General features: G+C 36.0%; 9 protein-coding genes across 9 annotated transcripts; 6 read left to right on the top strand and 3 right to left on the bottom strand.

Annotated features, from left to right (window-relative positions):
- The first annotated feature begins 226 nt into the window (after nt 1–226).
- B0P05DRAFT_559025 (SMAD/FHA domain-containing protein) lies at nt 227–1,809 on the top strand. Its single transcript, XM_051580206.1, has 5 exons — nt 227–791; nt 844–988; nt 1,035–1,110; nt 1,176–1,510; nt 1,562–1,809. Exons 1-5 carry the CDS (start codon nt 570–572, stop codon nt 1,576–1,578), a joined length of 795 nt encoding a protein of 264 aa, XP_051430889.1. The 5' UTR covers nt 227–569; the 3' UTR covers nt 1,579–1,809.
- Nucleotides 1,810–1,887: 78 nt separating this feature from the next.
- B0P05DRAFT_517208 (uncharacterized protein) lies at nt 1,888–2,655 on the top strand. The gene is made up of 2 exons (XM_051575708.1): nt 1,888–2,279; nt 2,326–2,655. The coding sequence occupies exons 1-2, from the start codon at nt 1,983–1,985 to the stop codon at nt 2,539–2,541; spliced, it is 513 nt and encodes a 170-aa protein (XP_051430888.1). The 5' UTR covers nt 1,888–1,982; the 3' UTR covers nt 2,542–2,655.
- Nucleotides 2,656–4,147: 1,492 nt separating this feature from the next.
- Nucleotides 4,148–4,831, top strand: B0P05DRAFT_450803 (uncharacterized protein; the record flags this gene model as incomplete). Its single annotated transcript, XM_051573882.1, has 1 exon — nt 4,148–4,831. A coding segment is annotated over one exon (684 nt), but the record flags the coding sequence as incomplete, so codon positions are not given.
- A 4,116-nt stretch (nt 4,832–8,947) lies between these two features.
- On the top strand, nt 8,948–9,875 carry B0P05DRAFT_559015 (uncharacterized protein). Its single transcript, XM_051580205.1, has 4 exons — nt 8,948–9,114; nt 9,180–9,241; nt 9,287–9,473; nt 9,516–9,875. Exons 1-4 carry the CDS (start codon nt 8,982–8,984, stop codon nt 9,848–9,850), a joined length of 717 nt encoding a protein of 238 aa, XP_051430886.1. The 5' UTR covers nt 8,948–8,981; the 3' UTR covers nt 9,851–9,875.
- On the bottom strand, nt 9,876–12,570 carry B0P05DRAFT_559014 (uncharacterized protein). Its single transcript, XM_051580204.1, has 9 exons — nt 12,548–12,570; nt 12,452–12,503; nt 12,360–12,403; nt 12,279–12,315; nt 11,052–12,212; nt 10,895–10,990; nt 10,726–10,845; nt 10,361–10,681; nt 9,876–10,311 (listed from the first exon to the last, which is right to left on the bottom strand). The coding sequence occupies exons 5-9, from the start codon at nt 12,206–12,208 to the stop codon at nt 9,906–9,908; spliced, it is 2,100 nt and encodes a 699-aa protein (XP_051430885.1). The 5' UTR covers nt 12,209–12,212; nt 12,279–12,315; nt 12,360–12,403; nt 12,452–12,503; nt 12,548–12,570; the 3' UTR covers nt 9,876–9,905.
- Nucleotides 12,571–13,479: 909 nt separating this feature from the next.
- B0P05DRAFT_444909 (uncharacterized protein) lies at nt 13,480–14,602 on the top strand (the record flags this gene model as incomplete). The annotated part of the gene is made up of 3 exons (XM_051573791.1): nt 13,480–13,703; nt 13,832–14,255; nt 14,363–14,602. Coding segments are annotated over 3 exons (888 nt in total), but the record flags the coding sequence as incomplete, so codon positions are not given.
- On the bottom strand, nt 14,482–16,561 carry B0P05DRAFT_626183 (WD40-repeat-containing domain protein; the record flags this gene model as incomplete). The annotated part of the gene is made up of 3 exons (XM_051583471.1): nt 14,482–15,348; nt 15,390–16,072; nt 16,123–16,561. 3 exons carry the CDS (start codon nt 16,559–16,561, stop codon nt 14,905–14,907), a joined length of 1,566 nt encoding a protein of 521 aa, XP_051430883.1. The 3' UTR covers nt 14,482–14,904.
- A 445-nt stretch (nt 16,562–17,006) lies between these two features.
- On the top strand, nt 17,007–18,296 carry B0P05DRAFT_478443 (origin recognition complex subunit 2-domain-containing protein; the record flags this gene model as incomplete). The annotated part of the gene is made up of 1 exon (XM_051575020.1): nt 17,007–18,296. The coding sequence occupies one exon, from the start codon at nt 17,007–17,009 to the stop codon at nt 18,294–18,296; it is 1,290 nt and encodes a 429-aa protein (XP_051430882.1).
- Nucleotides 18,294–19,945, bottom strand: B0P05DRAFT_558993 (Rho GTPase activation protein). The gene is made up of 7 exons (XM_051580203.1): nt 19,896–19,945; nt 19,771–19,836; nt 19,042–19,703; nt 18,900–18,998; nt 18,671–18,856; nt 18,512–18,623; nt 18,294–18,464 (listed from the first exon to the last, which is right to left on the bottom strand). Exons 2-7 carry the CDS (start codon nt 19,830–19,832, stop codon nt 18,299–18,301), a joined length of 1,287 nt encoding a protein of 428 aa, XP_051430881.1. The 5' UTR covers nt 19,833–19,836; nt 19,896–19,945; the 3' UTR covers nt 18,294–18,298.
- Between the last annotated feature and the right edge of the window lie 115 nt (nt 19,946–20,060).

Raw genomic sequence — 20,060 nt, 5'->3', positions numbered from 1 at the left:
GAGTTACGGAATAGGCTGGCAAAGGTGTTACTCATATTTACTGCTTTTCACCCTTGTTCTAGTGCCCTTTGAAAAATAAATAAAGAATACCAGAGTTCAGAGCACAAAAAAGAGCGGGATTTTTGAAGTAGATCAGAGTGGCTTGTATAAGGCTACAGATCATATTCTTGTTTTTAAAAAGGTACGAGCGTCTTTCTCTTCTTCTCTTTCTCTTTCATATTACTATAACCAAGATATCTTAAATAGGGAATTCAGTCTCATTTGACTTACACAAGAAAAAAAAAAGGTCTTTCTAAGCTCATTGTATATATATCCATATATACTTTTTTTTCTTCCATTGTTTATTTTTCTTTTTCCCTTTTCCCTACAAGTTTCAGTAGTGAGGAAAATAGGCAAACAACGTATATAAACACAAACAAATAAACTAAAGTCCTTGTAATAAAGAGAAAGAGAAAAAAAAACTATACGCATAATACTCCTTTGCCAACAATTCTTCTTCTTTACCCCCCTCTCTTTCTCTCTCACTGCTTCCTCCTCTCTCTTTCTTTCACATAGCTTTATTTTATACGATGACGAGCAATAATAGCCATCTTCAGTCATTGCGTATTGTGCCTCATCTTGATTCTAGTAACGCACTTGTGTTCCCCATCATGGAATACTCTCTACATAATTCGCACGTATTAAAGGTTGGACGCGCAATAGCAGACAGAAGGCCTTCGTCTACCAGTATGACTTTTAGGAGTAAAGTCGTCAGTAGGAAACATGCTGAGATATTTGTCGAAGATGGAAAGGTACGTATGAATTTATCCCACGATCATGCCTCGACTCACAAAACAAGTAAAGGTCTATATCCGTGACATGCAGTCTTCTTCAGGTACTTTTCTCAACAACAGGAGATTGTGTGGACCAAATCAACTATCACAGCCATTTGAATTGCATGATAATGATATTATTCAACTGGGTGTTGACTATCAAGGAGGCACTCAAGGTAATCAAGAAATATACATGGCATTGTTACTTATATCTATATTTAGAGGTGTACCGTTGTGTTAAAATGAGAGTGGAACTCAACAAGTCTTCTCAGCAAAATGACAACATTAACCAGTACAAGTAAGTCTCTTATGAGGGGGCGGGGGGAGAGAGAACTTGGTCATGCTTATAATTGTTTATTTTAGTCTTAAAACATATCAGTCACTGCGACATTTGACCACACCACCACAGAACAATTATAAAGCATTAGATCCAATGGAAATAGATAATGATGATGAAGATATTCATGTAGATGAATGCTGTATCTGCTTATTTGCCATTGCTCCATTCCAAGCACTGTTTGTTGCACCTTGTTCTCATACGTTTCACTATAAATGTCTACGTCCTTTACTGGTCAATCATCCGGGATTTTTATGTCCATTATGCAGAAACTATGCTGACCTTGAATCCAACGTGTCTGTCGAAGTCGAGGATGTCAAAAAGATGCTCAAGTCAAAAAAAGCCACTCAAGAAAGAAAAGGTAAATAAACAAACAAATAAATAATAAAAGAAAAACTCAAGTTGTCTCTAGATGATCTTATCTTATAGAACAGACCTACTTTCATTCCATCTTCATCCAACTAAAAAATAATACCCTCTTTCACTCAAAAAAAAAAAAAAACTTTCTGCATAATTGTACACCCAGCATGTCGATCAGTAATAAATGGTTATTTATTGTCTTACACAAGCCATGGTGGCAACTTGTACTCCCCTTTACAAGGAGTTGTAATATAGTCTCTCCTTTGATAAACACAATCAAACAAGGAACCACATGTTGTATTAGTCTAAATCAATTTCTAAAACAATCAGTTAAAAAAGTAAAAGGGGGGGGGAGGGCAAGTATTTGGGGGTACAAATAAGGAGACAAAAGGGGGGATGTTTGATTATTTATAAAAGTTGAAGACAAAAGAAACGAATCCCAATTATTTGGTTCTCTTTCTCTTTCTCTAAACATGCCCTCTTTTAACTTACTTTTAAGAAAGCAACAACATCAACCAGCACCTTCTTTTGTGTGCTGCAATTGTGGATGTCATTTTGAACAAGAAAACAACACTTCCAACAGCATTATCAAATCACCTACACGTTGGTTTCCTCGTATTCGTCGTAGATCCTCCTCTTCTTCATCATTGTCTTTCTATGACTCACTATCAGCCAATAGTCCAAGAGAATCTAATGAATACCATATCAATGTAGAAGAAGAAAAGCAAATTGAAGAGTTTGGAGAAATGTACAAGTTTGCTGTTGACGAGGTATGCACTTTGTGGATAGACAACAGTTTTATACTAACCTTGTTAGATGGAATATGCTATTGAATCCCAAGGTTCTATATACTACAAAGGTGACTTACTGGCAACCATTGAAGCAGTAGACGCTTGTTTAAAACGCTTTCAGTCTTTAATGCAAACACTTCAGTCAGACAGATCACATCAATTTCAAGAGAAATGGACAGACATTTTGTTTGATTTGAGATCACGTCTTGATGCTTTACCCTTTGCCTCAGAAAATTATTAAGTCATTATTCACTTACATTTGCTAATAGCTACCACGTCAGAAATGCTTATGTATATATTATAAATATAAATATAAAAATCAAAAATCATTTCCTTATACCATTTTATGCCCCCCATTTTTTTTTCTAAAATGAATAAACTATTTTCAAGTTTCTCTATTGTCAATCCTGGACTTCTTAGATAATCGACGATATGAATGGAATTAGAATTTGAAACATTTGGGTAAATATACAGAAAATGTACATGTTTGATCTATCAATTCATACCTGTCATTGGCAGACAATATTTCGTGTCTATAAGGAAATAGACTTCCAAGGTTTTATTCTTCTTTTTCCTGTAGATCAATATGTCTGGATGTTTCAAGTACCAATGCTGTTTAGATCGAAAGTTGATAAAAAGGCTTAAATATGCAGGTTATTGTTGTCTTCATAACTGATCTTGACCACATACATCCACAATGACTAGTTCATATCACAAAGAAAGAAAGAAAAAGGGCATGTCAAAGACAAGTATTGCTTCTCCTAAAGAAAGACCATAGGGACTTCTCCTATTGCTGCAAGCATGAGTCAAAAAAGAAAAATAGGATTAATGCCTAATCTGTCATATTTCATTGATGTATATTCATTCTTTATATGAGTATATTTATGCATTAAGCCTCATTTGCAGAAAGCTAATAAATGTAGCTAAATGATTACGTATCAATAGAAAGCATACGATTATGAAGTTGTTCTTGATTCAGTTTCGAAATCTAGATTTATTTTGAAATAGCTAGTAAAAAGATCAAGCCACTGTTCCTTTGTCTTTCTCCTTCTTGTCCTGTATTCTTATGACGCGGAAATAAATGTGTTAACCCATTGTCCTGTATTTACACGTTGAAAACGAAATGGCTACACAAGATTTAACCTTTTTCACTCTCTTGTTTTTTTCTTTTTGATGTATTAGCTTAAGAGCTTAATTATATTTTACCCAAAAAAGAGAAACCTATTTGATAAAATCAAGATGAAATCTTGTATGTCATATCCAATTGGACACCATCGTGATCTTATATAGGAGAAGAATGTCCCTAAAAAATCAAACCATAAACAGACCATTCATCCCAAGGGAACAAGAGCAAAACGAGTTCAAGGGCTCAATAAAGAATGGGCAATCCCATATTTGGTTGCCTATTCAAGAAAGAAGAAAAGAAAAATCTTTTTACCCAAAGACAGAGCATAAATGTTCCCATCAAACTGATGAAGAATAGTTTCTCCCCTATTGAAGATTACGCATATTAAAGTTTTGGGATTGATCTGCATTGAGCCAAATAGTTTCCGAAATTGCCGCAGCAAGTTTTGAACAAGGATGAAGGTTGTTAGTACTGACATGATTTTTTTCTATATAAACATAAAGAAAAAATAAGCATTGGTCTATTAGCTCCTTTTCAGGATGGTACATACTGCAAACAGTCACCATTCAAAGCCTTCTCAAAACAAGTAACTACCATATACAGTGTTTTCATAATTGAAAAAAAAAATTTTCTTCTTCTCCTGAATATAAGGTTATCATGACAGTCCAATGTAATAGCGCGTTTTGGATAGAGAAAACATGAATTTCTCATCATTTTGATAGACTCATCCGAGATTATGTTGTTTAATATGCCCAAGAAACTTCCTCCGGGAGGTAAAGAGATGAGCAGTATCGTTCTCTCAAATCAAAAAGTGATTGATATTATTGTCAACTTTTTAACCAAAGCAGAGCCAGATACGTACAGGCTGGGACATATTCAATCAAACAATAAGCGTGAGAGTGTTGTTTACTTGCCGCGCTCCTCTGTCTCAGAGACCCATCCGCCTATTGTTGTTTTAGTTCAAGACAATGTGAACAGAAAATATATGTCTGAACTTATTGATCAATCTATTGATGCATCTGAAAAATACGACGTGCTTCCACATGTCCTCTTGATTTGTACAGATAGCGTTGATGAAAAAATACTTGGTAACTCTGAGCCTGTCAAAGAACACGAATCTTTGCATCAAGCTGTATGTACCTTCTGGGCCAAAAGCTGTTATATCGTAACTAAAGGATATGCTCACAAACAAGAAAGGGACGTCCTCGACCCACTTGAAGCAATTCACTATGTTCTCTCAAGCAAGGTGCCTAATTTATTGAACTTGAAGCATCGTTCTGATCCCACCGTTATTTCCTTGTATGAAGCAGCCATGGAGGAGACCAAGCAGTTTGTGGACACGAACAGAACACTTCTTGAAGATGTGCTCACCATATGCTCTTTCTCTGAAAAAAAGTTTGAAAAAATTTATGACCTTTTGAAAGACAAGTTTCCACCTGACAATGAAGTTCTTACGCTTGCCAGAGAAGGTGCAGATCATTTGTCCAAGCTCAAGAGTGAATATCAAGAGACCTTGAGTACAGATAGTACTAATGAATCAATTGCCCCCATGTATGAACCACCAAATGCTTCAAAGATCGATAATAATGACTTGTCTGTCTCTCCTGATGTCCTTGCTACCCTTATTCATGATGCTTCTAGGAAAAATGACAAGAGAGTGCCTATTCCTGTTGCTGCTGCTGCTGCTGCTGCTGCTGCTTCCAGAAAGCCCATTCACTTCAGAAAAGTCAATACCGATTTCCCCCCTAAAACCCTGCAAGACCCAAAGACAACATCCCCTATTGTTAAGGAAGAGCCATCTTCTTCAGTTGACTTCAATCCTAGACCTATCATCAACAGAACAAAAGGCTCCCGCTGGACAGATGAGGAATTCGAGTTTGCAGATAGTGTTCGACTCAAGTTTTATGGAAGAATGGACTGGAATTTATGCCTGAAAGATGGACATACGAAAGATTATTTTCTAAATTTGGGCACAGGAGCTAGTTTGAAGACAACATTTTACAAGCAAAGAAAGTTACGGGAAGAAAATTAAGAGAGTCAATTAAAATTTGTTCGATCAATATGTATATATTTTGATAGAATTCGCTTATCGGATTATAGACTTATTGCTCTCATTTGTCACGAAATATGGTCTATCAAAATACATAACAATAGTTATTTAGTTTAGCATTTAACATAACGTTATTGAATAAGAAACATGCCTAAATATCTAGTTTTATGTATGTTTAGTTGTTAGAGAAATGTTAATAGTAAGGCCTCGACTTGAAAAAAAAGTGATTAAAAAGTGATGCCATTATTAGTCTTGATGAAAGTAACACAATCGTCAGTATCAAAAACATCAAACGTGTGTATTTAGAGATAAATCACGCGTCAGGCAAGCATTTATGAATGATGAGACCATATTTCAGCAATGAAATCTACTACAACCAACGTATTTCTTGAATGTTGTCATGGCTTGCTGGTTTAAATTACTCAAAAGAATATAGTTGTGTTACAAACGAAATGTAAATTACTAATGTAAAAGAATAAAGCAGAAGAAAACAGAAAGTATGGTGTGCTCTATCAGAAGAGCAAAAAAAAAAAAAAAAAAAAAAAGAAGTAGATCAATTCATGTTTTGGAATGCACAAAACTAAGCCTTTTTTTGACGAAAGTCAAAGGTGATGATTCGGTCATTATGATGGTTCACACACACACAACTAAAAGCATGCTTGTCTCCTTTTTATTCTGTAGGAAAAACATATCCAATTCAAATATAATAGGGTCCATTTCGTGTGTGTTACTTTGTAATAGCAATTCAATCGAGATAAAAATGTATTTCCTTTTTTTGGCATGCATTTTCTGCAGCTTAAAGGACTAAACTGAAATCGAGATCGAGCTGACTTTTTATGGAAACAGCCTTCTATTTTTTTCGGACAGTTTCTGTATTCAACACCATATAGAGTTTGGTCAAAAAATCTATAGGGAGAAAATTCACTTTGCAGTCTATCATTCCTCTCATATCAGCAAACATGCTCGTATCTTAACGATGATGGAAAATATCAACTTCAATGATTACGCAGGTGCATACATACTACTTGTCATTATGGCACAATTATCCTGTATTACCCTCATCCTTTTTTTTGGGTACTTTTAAGCGTATGAAGATAAAGGAAAAAAAAATATAGATAAATCTCTGTCAGATCCAATGTTTTACAACAACAATGGTTTAAAACACAGCACATCCTACTTTTTATAGAAATCACATCCTGGATGCTGGGAAAATCAATTAGACTATTTTTCCAAACTAGTTCAAATGGCTAATTTTGATTTTTCAAATCGAAAAAGCCCACTGTAAATTTCGATTTGACTTTCCAGCGTATTGAGTTTAAAGTATTGATTATTTACATATAAAAGCTATGGATTTCTAACAAGATAAGTACTTTATTGTCCTTCTCTGCTTGCCATGTTCTCTTCTACTCTTTGTTGTATTAACCAAAGCCAAGACTTAAATTCATCTACTCTTTATGGCATTTCTAGTTGCACATCAACACCTTCTTCCAAAGACAAAGAGAATGTTTATTGCCGAATCGAATCAGGCTTTTGTGAATATTGTGGCGTTGATATTCTTTTCCTGGAACATGAATTTTGGTGTAAATTCTCAACGACAGTCTAATCAATTATCCTAAATACCTTCTTTGTGTCTCTCTATTCCCCCTCTTTTTTTCCCTCTTTTTCAAGAATCTGGACCCAAGATTTATACCAAATGAACACAAAAGAATTTATACAAAACTTGATGTTACTTTTGCACTGTAAATATTTGTTAATAAATCATGCAGAATAAATATGCGCGTGCGCTATTTATTTCTTTGCTTTGCTTCTTAATCTTAGAGCACTATGGTTTGCTTATAAAACAATCTCACTTTACTACATTTTCTTTTTGTTTATATGCATCACAGGATTATATTCAAGTCTGGGCATTGCATTCATATACAAGGACAATCTTTCTTTCATCTTTATTATTTCAAAACTTACTAGTATATACCTTTGTTATCTACATTGAAAGGTATGAATTTCGGTCTGTAGATATTTCAATGCTTGTTTTTATGCACCGTGTTAGAGTTCACTCAAAAGGGTAATCTTCATACCATAGAAATATATGTTTACTTGTAATGCTTGAGACTTCAACAGGACCATAGTTTGACGGAAATGACTTTCTATTGACAACTTATATCTGCTCTTTTAACATCAACCAAAAATAGAGAATACATCTTTAATGAAGACTTGTCATGATAGTACAGTGACAAAGTTTTTGCGTCTTGACAAGACATGTTTAACGATATAAAAAACTAGAGTGTTTACTATCAGAACTTTGATTAATATTCCAATATGCATTCTTAGGCTAGCAATTTTTTTTTCATCTTATGTACTTTACAAAAAATACCTCTGTTTGTTACTGTATGCCTTCAGACCATATTTCTGACTGTTATATCCTTTAAGAAATATTTTTTTCTTTACTTATCCATCATCCATCTTGTTTTTAACCATTTCAGTTTTTTTTTTTTTTTTTTTTTTTTTTTTGCGTAACAGAAAAGGCGTTTTTGATTTTCGAAATGACTTTTTCTCCCTTGTTTTATTTTGAACGAATATCTGGGTTTTCCAGTCCCTTTAACAACAAGACACTAATTCCATTTACAGCCATGAATTGCTTGTGGCCATGAAGTCACTTAACTTTCGCTTCATGGTTAAATCAAGTCAAATTGTCATGTTAAGAACATCATCTTTCAGTAGCGCGCCTTGTAGTATGTCAAAACTTTAACCTCAACATAAAATACTAAGCTTGAAATCATGTATTTTTTTCTCATTATTTACTCCTGAATTTTGATGACTTCATAAAGTGAATGCCATCACAATCAATCTTGCTTAGCATTTGTCAAATGATATATATATATATTTTTTGTTGCTAAGCCAGCTTGCTTGTGTTACTAATTCTAATGATCACCGATGATCTGGAGAGAAAGTTCTATTTTATCAACTGTTTTATTTTATCAAACCATGACCCATTTTATGTAATTAACTAGCTTGTATATGTGGTCAATTGATACACTAGGTAAATGTAATAGATTAACGCAGTAAATAGCATTCCCTCCTTTTTTCCTCATGTCTGTATCACATGTTTTGTCTAAAATTTGAAGTCTATTCTTCAATTGCAGACATCGTTTCATAATGAATTTACATTCAACAAAAATGTTTTACAAACCCATAATGGAATTCAATCTATCACACAAAAGCAATTGAACACCAGGACCATCTATGCTATAAACAATATGCCATTCTGTACTAACGCCATCTAGACACAATTTCCTAATCTTGGTCGACAGTCTATGCACAAAAAAAGCAATCCTACTGAATAGGGAAAAAACGATTGCGTATGCTGACTCTTTTACTGCTTCTTTTTTTTGCATATATATATTTTTCTGCTGTATAATGTAACGTTACACCATGTATAAATGTATAAAACACAAAGACGTCTTTGTTTCTTTTTTTTTTTCTCTTTTATTTCGGAAAAATATATAATATGATCCTGAAACGTATATCAACCGTGTTAGGATTGAATTCTGACATAAACCTATTTTCTGCTTATTGTGCGGCTAGTTTATTTATATATCTTGAGCTCTTGGACCAACTCGTTGTTATTATTACAGAAGCTAGTAAGCATATATATATGCATCATGACTCTTTTTATCAGAAACAATTAACTCTTTTTTTTAATTAGTCAGTAATTCAGAATATAAAAGATTTCCCGCTAGTAACCTTATGGTGGGCTATACAGGACAAGTAAGTGAAGATTAACCCTAAAAATCAACTAACTAAGCTGTCTAGAGCCTCTTAGTCATTATTGTCGCTATTATTCAACTATCGTTTAGTGTGTTAATCATAAGAAATCTAGGCTATGTGATTTCAAGAAGCACTTGGAAACTCTCTTTAACATGTATTTGTATTTCTTTAGCTTCTATATGTTTTAGAACATTCAGTTCTTGGTTCATTCAAGATACAGAAAGTGTTTATTGTAAGTTGACATATTTGGCTTTTACAGTATTGACATATATAGACATCGCTACTTATAATGTTACTTCTGTTTGTGTGATTGTGGGCGCATCTTTATGGATTCCTTTTGCTTTTTGTAAAAGCGATAAATACATACCTCCCAGTAGAGAAGAGGGCGATCCTCGATCCAGAATAACTACAACCAACGGACCTCGACCTGTCTATCGACCCAACAACCAAGAATCAGCAGACGATGAACTACCTTCCTATTACGAAATGATGCCACCTCCTTCTTACAAAAAAGCATTAAAATCGCTCCCTCCTACCAATCAATCAGCCATCATTGTACCTATAGAACAAACACAGGATGAATCATCATCCACACTTCATCGCTCCTAAATGTATACCTTGTACTATATAAAAGACTTGTAACTATTTTTATTATTATTATTTCTTAATCAAGATTGAGTCTTTCTTTTCGAATGATTTTTTCAATCTTTTCAATCAATTGTAAGATATAGCGAGCATAAGCAGTAATTGCACTTTCATTTGTTTTAGTCTGCAAGATATCTTCAATAGTCCAAGGAGCTTCGCATCCAATATCCAGATTCAAATTGGCTCTGAAGGGAGCATCATGCAATGTGTTGATGATTTCAAAGTCATACCAGGCCTCGCCATGACCAGGCTGTGCATTGATCTTTTGACTTCCCTTGACGGGCTTCATAGGCACTTTTTCAATACGAGAGACTTCCACAATAAAAGGAAAGACAGTACGATAACGTGTGGTAGACTTGAAGATAATATGATTGACTTCCAAAAAGTTGGGTACGTTTTCAAACGACATGAGTTGAGTGATTGGACTATAGAAGCAATGAATCTACAGGTTATACCCTCTCTTTTTTGACTTACCAGATAGAGACCCATTTAATAAATGATGTATATGGCTTCACATCAGGGCGTACAAGTTCTTTTGTCGTGAGATTCAATTGGAAATCATATTTTCTATCCAAGGAAACCCAGTTCACTTCTGCTACTTTTTTTTCTGAAATGACAACCTTATGAACATCAATCACACCTTGATTCATATGTAAAACAATAGGCTTATAAGGAAGCATAGGTTGGTTACGTGCTGAGCAATGAAACTCAAAAAAGGCTGTCTTGCTATAATGGCCAGAAGGAAACAAATCTTTAGAAGAAATACTGTTGATAATATCTTGATCCATCGTTGTACTATGACATGTCAATGTTTTGTCTTTTTTATGTATTTATCTTACATGTTTGTGAATCGTGGCATGGTACCCAATTCTTTGACAACAATGTCATTGATGTCTTGCATTGTCCAAATCTTTCCGGTCACTACAGGCGAAACATTTGTCCATAAAACTTTACCTAGTCTATATTTCAAGCATCAATAAGCGATTTTGGTCATGGTGAATCACTTACTTAGCTTTCATTGTGGTTTCACCTTTGAAACCTCGTACTGCATCGAGTCCTTTTTCCAATGTATTCTTGATCAAATTATAATTATAAGCTCTTACTCTGAAAAAAAAACAACAACATCAATCAAGAGCACATGAAGTATATATATGTATGCATTTACCTCTCCAACATGGACATGGAAGGTCCTTGGCTAGGCTGGCTTGATTTTTGCGAAACAATACGCATGACTCTTTTTGCCTTTTGCTTGTTGATTGACAGGCTAGGGCGATACGTTTTTGGACTGGAACAAGAGGATGGTTCTGATATCGTAGGTGAACTAGGTCTCAAAGTCGGAAAATCTTGAATCATCGAAAGAGGTTCTGAACAGACAGAAGAAGAGGGCGTAAATGCACGCGCAAGCCGTTCACTACTTAGATAATCAAGATTACCAGTGTTAAAACTGGAGGTAAAAGAACGAGGACCACCCCAACTGGGAGGTTGAAATCGGTCCTCGCTTACGGTAGAAGTAGGTGTAGGAGGTGCTGTAGGCAAACGAATATCAGAAACAGACATTCTTTCACGACGTATGGGTTGTATCTCTTCTCTTGGGACACGCCGCATAGCTTGATTTGATACAGGTGGTGGTTGAATTGTGGGTGGGTATGGTTGGGTATTTGGCAAAACGAGATCAACAGGGCGGTCGTATTCATTGGTGATGGGATTGGGAAATATAGGCAAAACAACATAATTACAAGACATCTCGCTATGATTGGGTTGGATATGTACAAATCTTCTATGGCGGTATAGTTTAAGATCACAGAAATAAAGACCATAATGGCCAGATTCTTCAGGGTAATGAAGGCAAGTGACTACAGAGGTCTTGTTGCGACCAAGATAAGCTTTCTGTAATACAGTGAATTTACAGTGTGCATCTTTGACAGATCTCAGCTTGCCTATGATGCGGATGGTTCTTTCGTCCAATATGCATTCTGTATGGGTTATGTTGGATATAAGTTTGATATAGTCTGCATTCTGCATATTATGTTGTGGAGGGCCAATCAGAAAATCAGAGACATTGCGAATAGCACTGGAAACAATAAATGTACCAAACACAGTACTACCATCGTCAATTTCATTCTTCTCGTTCAATTTGAAGGCTTCTTCCTCTTCCTCTTCCTCTTCTTCTTCATGTATTTTGTGTATGTTTTCTTCATCATCGTCATGATCACTGTCCAAGGTGAGTGGTTTGCCAATTAAGTTTTTTTGTTGTGGTTCAGGTGTAATAGGCATAGGCGTCGTTGGTGTGAATGATAAATCATTATCAAATGTTCCAGCCATAAAGCTAGAATCAATACGGTCGTTCTATGTCAATCAGTTCTTTTTCTTTTTTGTCTTTTTGTTTGCTTACCAAGCGAGGTAACAAATGTTGACAGATAATCTGTTCACTTTTTTTTTCAAGATTTTTTTTCTGTAATATGATTAAACTTACGCTTTCATGCATTTTGCTCGAACGCTTGCATTGATATCAAAATACTAGAATTGTTAATTCACATAAATGCATGGCAGTAAATTAGTTTTTACTCTTTCATCGAAATTATAAACAATTGTGGTATCGGTTTCTTGCTCAAGTAATCTATGCTTAGAATTAGAAGCTATCAAACACCGATGAAAACTTGCTTTATTTTTGGTAAAATACTGTTGAGAAATGTTCTCGAAATAATTGGCAACGGGTATATCTTACTATTGGCTATAAGCAAGTCAAATCAATTGAATTAAATAGACGTGTCTTTTATATATATATATATATATATTCACCTTTGGGCATAAAGATATTCGTGAAAAGAAAAGCAAAAAATGAAAAGAAAAAAAAGAGCTGGGCTATGTTAAGTTAGTAGTGTACATAGTAAATAAGTCACAGTAGAAAGTTCATTGCCCGCGTTTGTTTGTTAGCTAGCTCATTAAGCTCATCAGAAACTGCTAAAGGAAAATTCTGGAACAAAGCCAAGTTCTGCTGTGTAGAAATCCTCTTGATGTCTTGGTAAACAAGAAAAGAGCCGCTACATTCCGAGACACTCATTCTGCATCGGCAATTGGTATCACTGATCTTTCTCAAGTGATCTCTGTAAAAAGCAACCAATACAATACTGTTTTTGATTTGGTCTTGTCCTTACTTGTACCAAGATTGGAACAGGCGTAAAGTGAAAGATTGACAAAAAAAAAAGGTAAATTTAGGCAGGACTGCTAAATCGGCTGGAGATTTAGCTTCTTCCGTTTGCATCAATGCCTTGTTCTTTATTCATAGGGTAATGCCTTATCTTGCTCCGAAATTACTATATACTTTTCTGTTTGCTTGTCAAGGTTCTGCTCCTGTCTATCTTACCTTATTCTACTCTTCTCAGCTAGGCCTTAAAGGTGATCAGATTGGTTTGCTAGTAGCCATCGGTAAATTATATTCATATAGTTTGCAACTTATTTAAATTGTATATATAGCGCCCTTCATCTCGGCCATAGCTTGTCCATTGTGGGCTGCCATTGCAGACAAAACAAAGGCCCATCGATATATTATGTGTATTATCCATACGATGGCTACTGTAGCTATTGTAAGTGTCATGGGCATATCTGTTGTCGTTCAACACCTTGACGAAGCAGAAAAGAGTAAACTGACTATCACATTGGTCACCATGACCTCTGTCTGCTTTGCTTTCTTTGGCGTGCCTGTCTTGCCTCTTGTGGATGGTGGTGTCCTTAAAATCCTAGGCAGAAATAAGGATCAATACGGAAGACAGCGTATGTGGGGTTCCATTGCGTTTGGTGTTACTTCTTCTTTGGTCGGGTTTATTACAGACTGGACAAATGATATGAATGCTATTTTCTATATCTATGCTTGTGCTTCTATTTTTTTATTCTTATGTCTGCTAACACTCAATTCAAATCTGAAAGAACAGAAGATCATTATCGTAGACAATACCTTCCCACCTCTCCTGTTCCTTCTACATCCACACACCCAATACCACCATCACCACCACCACAACAACAACAACAAAAGAAGAAGAAAACCATCAAGCAATTTCAAGTTGACCCTTATGATGAAGTAGGGATTGATTTAGACTCTTCTCAAATTCGAGAAAATGAAATACAACGCTTGATCCAATTTGCTACTGAATCCAGTATTATTGAAGCTGTCAATCTTTCGAATCCACCATTACACAGACGTCGTTCTGTTCGACTCAATACCAATGAGCCTTCTACACTCATTGAATTGCTCAAACAGCCTCAAGTATCTTTGTTTTTCTTGACAATGATGCTGATGGGTGCTGCTTTAAATATGGTGATTAGTTTTTTGTTTATCTATCTCAAACAAGATTTAGGAGCAAGTTCTTCTCAAGTAGGCTTAACTGGCCTAATTGGTTCTTCTACTGAACTTGTCCTTTTCTTTTATTCCAAAGATGTAAGTTATATATATACATACGTTTGTTATTCATCTCCCTCTAGCTGATTCGGTTGTTTGGTATCAAAAGTTTAGTTATTTTGGGCCATGTATTGACGATTGTTCGTGTGTTTGCATATACTGTCTTGCCCAAGAGTCCTACAGGTGCTAGTATTGCCATTGGACTTCATTTATTAAACGGAGTTGCTTTCTCTGCTTTATGGGGTGCAGGTGTAGTTCAGGCAGATGAATTGGCTCCTCCTTCCTTACAGGCTACATCTCAAGGTATATTAGCTGCCATGTATGCTGGTGTAGGTGCTGGTTTGGGTAGTTTAGTGGGTGGTATGATTTACGAACAATATGGCTGTAATGCCATGTTCTATACAGTGATTGGCTTGACCTTGCTCAGTCTTGAAATCTACTTGGAGACCAACACGCAGTACGGTATGAGCGACATGATACAATTACTCCATCGTTGTTTTGGTTATATCTATCTGTCTATTCAACATGCTCGAGGTATTGGGCAATCCGTACCTCGCTGGAACAGAAGGATTCAATTACCAGAGGATGAATTGTAAATATTGTAAATAATCTCTTTATTCTTTTTTTATGGTGCTTTATAGAAATACACATAGCCTGCATCATCATAGACAACAACCACATTAGATAATGGGTGACTTGTTATACCTACAATCTCTTTTTCAGACACTTTGACTTGACCTACAAGTGCGCCTGTACTGAACTGGAATCCATACATATGCGAATCTTCTGTGATACCGTAAATAAAGTCACCTTGAGGCGATGTAGTTGCAGTAACAAAATCTACTGGTTTTTGATGTGTCAATGTCTTGATAATTTGTCCTCGTAGAGAAATGATAAAAAGTGTGTTGGTTTTATTGCAAACCAGGAATTGATCTGGATGTTTGGGAAGTGACATGATAAGCTGAACAGAGGCACTGCCTAATCCTCCTATTGGATTAAGCTGGTTCTTTTCTACAGGAGGTTGAGGATTGACAGTGTAGATACAAGAGGTCGATTTAGCATCCCAAATCTAATGATGAGTTAAACTACAACAACAACAATCTCTCTTACCTTGACATTGCCATCACTACTGGCACTTAAGATACGTGTGTTATCAGCCGAGTAAACAACGGAATTAATGAACGACTGGTGTCCTCGAAACTCTTTCAACATCTTGCCAGACTTGAGACCATGAATACGGACTGTTTGATCATAACTGCCACTAAGGATCTGTGTACTATCTTTGCTGAAACAGACACAAGTAACACCTTCTGTATGAGCTACAGGAATACGCTTTTGACATTGTCCTGTCTTGACTTTCCAAATAGCCATCTTACCATCTGAAGAACCAGTCACTAATAGCTCATTATCATGACTAAACTGAACACATAGGACTGATGCGTCCATGGCCATGAGACGATCTTGAGCCTGATAGGCTAAATCCTTCCTTAGCTTGCCTGTCAAATAATTCCAGATCTCAATAAACCCATCTACAGAACCTGTAGCAAGGTATTGACCGTTCTTGGAAAAAGCAGCCGATTCAGCATGTGTCTTTTTACCGGGAAATTTGATTGACACATAGTGTTTAGAAGCAAAACTGTCTTCTTCTGATCGTTGAACAGAGACAGTACCTCGGAAGATATCATAGGTAGATTCAGGTGTAATGATGCCTTGTTGCTGCTGCCATTTAATGCTTTGACCTAAATGTGTCAAGAGTCGACTCCCTGGTACCATAGACACCAACGGTTCTAATTCTAGACTTGTATGTCAGTTACAAAGAAATGCTCTGACGAAAACAACATACGGTTGGCAATATCAAGTCTTCTTTTTTCATTTGTGTATTGTATTTGTTGAATAGGTGCTTCATGTAAATAGCGTTCCATCACTTCATATCGATCAGGGTATTCTTCGCACATGAGACGCAATACATTCGATCGTCGCAAGAGTGCCTCTGCTGCACTTAACTCATTGCTTTCAATCAGCTCAAACACAACTTGCTCATACAGATCCAAGAGCTGATGAGGTGCAATACCGAGCTGATTGACTTGTTTCAATATACTGTCCCATCGACCATCTTTGATTTCTTGTACGAATCGCGCTTTATCTTCTACTGCACATAATGTCACATGGGATTCCTTCTCGAGCGCTGAACGTGTCTGATTCAAGTTGTTTTCTCTCAAGAACTGAATAATAAGTTTTACAACACTAGAATGTTTGTCAGTAGCGTGTTTGGATGGCCACATACTTGCTCTTCTTTATGAATGGTGGACATGGTGAAAGACGCATATAAAACGATATCGCGTCTCGAATTTTTTTCTCTTCTTTTTAGCTTTGACGCGTTTTTTTTTCTTCGACATGAGAATCCATAAACAGACAGATCAAGAGATTCCAGTACACATTGTCAGTACCGTCGATACACATGTAGCACATTTAGAAGCCAAACTAGCCATCGATCATAAATCAAACAAGAAATCAAGAAGGAGAGAACCTATAATGGATGTCGGTCTGACAGTGACCAAAACGAAACAAATACCCAAAGATCCTTCATCAGACAATGAGGAACAAGAAAGTACAGGAGAACTCTTGTCTCAGTACAAACCAATGGACATTGACAAGGAAACCACCGATGTCAGTGGTCGATCTATTTTCCAATTTCAACAAAGTGTCAAAAAAAACGTCAATACACTCATGAACAAGGCCTTAACAGCAGAAGAACAAGAACAACACACTGGCCGAGTCAAACATGCTAGAAAGAAACTAACGATTACTAAAAAGACCAACCATGCTAAAAAGAGACGCATTCAAAAACATTTAGATTCATTAAAAGATACACACAGTAGTGAAGAAGATCTTTCTTCCTCCTCCTCCGAAGAAGAACAAGTGCCCGACCAGACGATACATGACGATAGTGATGAAGAACAACAAGAAAAGAAAGATGCTTATGACGAAACAGAGGGACATGAGCGTTATTTCCAAAGTAGAATGCCAACCAAGACTTCAGACAATACACTTGCCCGTTTACCTATACTCGAACCTCAAGAATTCCATCAGATTCTATCCCAAGTACCTAGGAAACATTATCAAGAAATCGAAATATTAGCAGAGATGCATAAACAACATTTTGCTCAATGGTGTTTTGAACTCTGTTCTGGGTTCAACCTTGTGTTTTATGGCTACGGATCCAAACGTAGCTTATTAAACGAATTTGCACAGACAGCCTTAACAGATGGCCCGCTAATTGTTGTCAATGGTTTCTTTCCTTCAATTACTATCAAAGATATTTTGATCAAAATCACTTTAGGTGCATTAGACACAAAGGCACCTACGGGTTCTATTCATGACCATGTCAGTTTTATTTGCGACTATTTCTCTCGTCCAGATAGAGAATACCAGCATTTGTATCTTGTCGTTCATAATCTCGATGGACCCAACTTGCGCAATGAACGCACTCAGACTGCTTTATCCATGCTGGCTCATGCAGACAATATTCATTTGGTTGCTTCTGTAGATCATATCAATGCTGGTTTACTATGGGATAATGTCAAATCAAGTCGGTTTAACTGGATATGGCATGATGCGACTACTTTTGCAGACTATTTGGTAGAGACAAGTTTCGAAAATTCAATGATGATCAGACAAGGTGAATTGGGTGGTGCTCGAGGGGCAAAATACGTCTTGGACTCATTGACTTATAATGCCCGGGGTGTGTTTAAAGTATTGGCAGAACACCAATTAGAAGCCATGGACGATACAACAACAAAGGGCAATGAACATGTTGGTTTAACGTATAGTCAATACTATCAAAAATGCCGTGAAGGATTCTATGTCTCAAGCGATCTTTCATTCCGTACTGAATTGACTGAATTCAGAGACCATAAACTTATTTTTACAAAAAAGGGGTTGGATGGTACAGAGTTCTTTTTTATACCTCTTGATAAAAGTGCTTTAAATAACCTTTTAGAACAAATAAATACATAAGTTTAATAAAACAAAAGATGGCTTTGAAGTATAATATAGTCTACAGTGTCAATCATGTCTCTCATTTGTTGCTCTTCATTGCCTGCAGTGAATCGCATGAGAGTAGGACCAAAAATAACAGCGAGATTTTTAGATGGCATTCGGTTGGCTGAATTGTTTTGATGAACTCTGGATGATAGACTTGATCAGCATTTTGATAATTTATCAATAATTACCTTCTTAAATGTTGCATTAATAACTTGATTGTCTGGTAACATTCATTAGGCATTGTTTGGAATAAAGAATGCGTCTTATTCAACCTTTCTTGAGAGTCTACATCTAAAGGCACTTGTATACAATGTCAGTCAACAGCAAGGCTTTAGATCAAAACTTACATATGAACTTATTCGAAATAAGCGGTGTTGGTAATTCTCTAAAATACAACTTCAATACGCTTGTGATCACATTAATATCTGAATATTTAGAGAATTTGGGATTTTTGTGCTTCTCGATTGCGTCTTGTAATTCTTTAATTTGTGAAAGTGTTCCTGATTTTCGATAAATGCCTTCCACAGAGAACCCTAAAGACAACTCAGTATTCAGCATGACTCCTTTTTTTTTTACCTCTGAGTTCCACTTCTCTTATACAGTTTGTTACAATAGAAGGAATCAGAGTATTTTCTGATCTCGCTTGTTGAACAAGATCATTCCCAAACACAAGGTCTATTTATGTATGAGTATAATTATCAATGGAATCTAGACTTACTCTTTTTTCGCTTATTCGAGTCTACTAATTTCAAATGTTCAATCGGAGATGTAGCCACCACAGCAGCAGGATGAATCAAGGGCTCAGATACAGAAGTAGTAGGTACAATAGCATCCATGGATTTAGGTGGTGAGGGTATATTGATAGGCTCTGAAATCTGCAAAGGTGGGTCATCTTGTTGTCTTCGCTTTCGAGTTGAGAGTCGAAGACTGATTTTACGAAAAAGACCTGGTTCTTTATTGACAACAGGTGCTTTTGGCTGTTCTTCTGGCTCTTGTGATGGCTTACTTGTCTCTGAAGGTGTATCAATTGAACTAGTATTAGGAGGAGGTGTAGGTGGACTGTAAGGTTTATCGACTAAGGTAACACCTTGTATGGGCTCTTTTGTCTCAGGCAATGGATGATACATGAATGCACTAATATGATTTTCTTTTTCTGCGATCGTCCGTGTCAACTCTTCATTTTTACTGATGAGTTCAGTTGATTTCTTGTGAAGCTTCAAGACTTCTTGCACAAGTTCTTCACGAGCATCTGTCAGTTTTTGGTTTTGTTCAGTTGCTTTTTCGATTTCTTTCTGGAGAGCATTTAAATGATTTCTATAATAGTCTTCAATAGTCTTCCAATGAGTTAACGTTTGCTTTTGCTGATCAAGACCCGGTTCTCTAAATAAGGGAATTTACATATTAATCAGTTTAGGGGTAACAAAGCTCTGTTATAAGAAATAATTACAAATAATGGAATTCATTGAAAGCAATCGTATGTCGTTTGATGTCCTTTGCTGCTGTATTCATTTATCTAGTAAATGTAGCCAATTTTAGTATAAAGAGTTAAAATGCATCTGTTTATTTATTTACTTTATAAAAATAATAGCAATGATAATAATAGTAGAAGAAAGAGAGAGAGGAGAGAGAGAGAGAGAGAGAGAGAGAGAGAGAAAGAAAGAAAGAAAATTAATTATATTTATAAACAGGAGCCCTTCTTTTTTACTTCTCAGCTTTAAAGTGATATACAAGCGGACT

Source organism: Gilbertella persicaria, assembly GCF_025201335.1.
Source record: "Gilbertella persicaria strain CBS 190.32 chromosome Unknown B0P05scaffold_52, whole genome shotgun sequence".
In the NCBI taxonomy this organism is placed as follows: Eukaryota; Fungi; Mucoromycota; class Mucoromycetes; order Mucorales; family Choanephoraceae; genus Gilbertella; species Gilbertella persicaria.
Note: the sequence above shows the minus strand (reverse complement) of the source record. Positions and strands in the feature narration are given on the sequence as shown.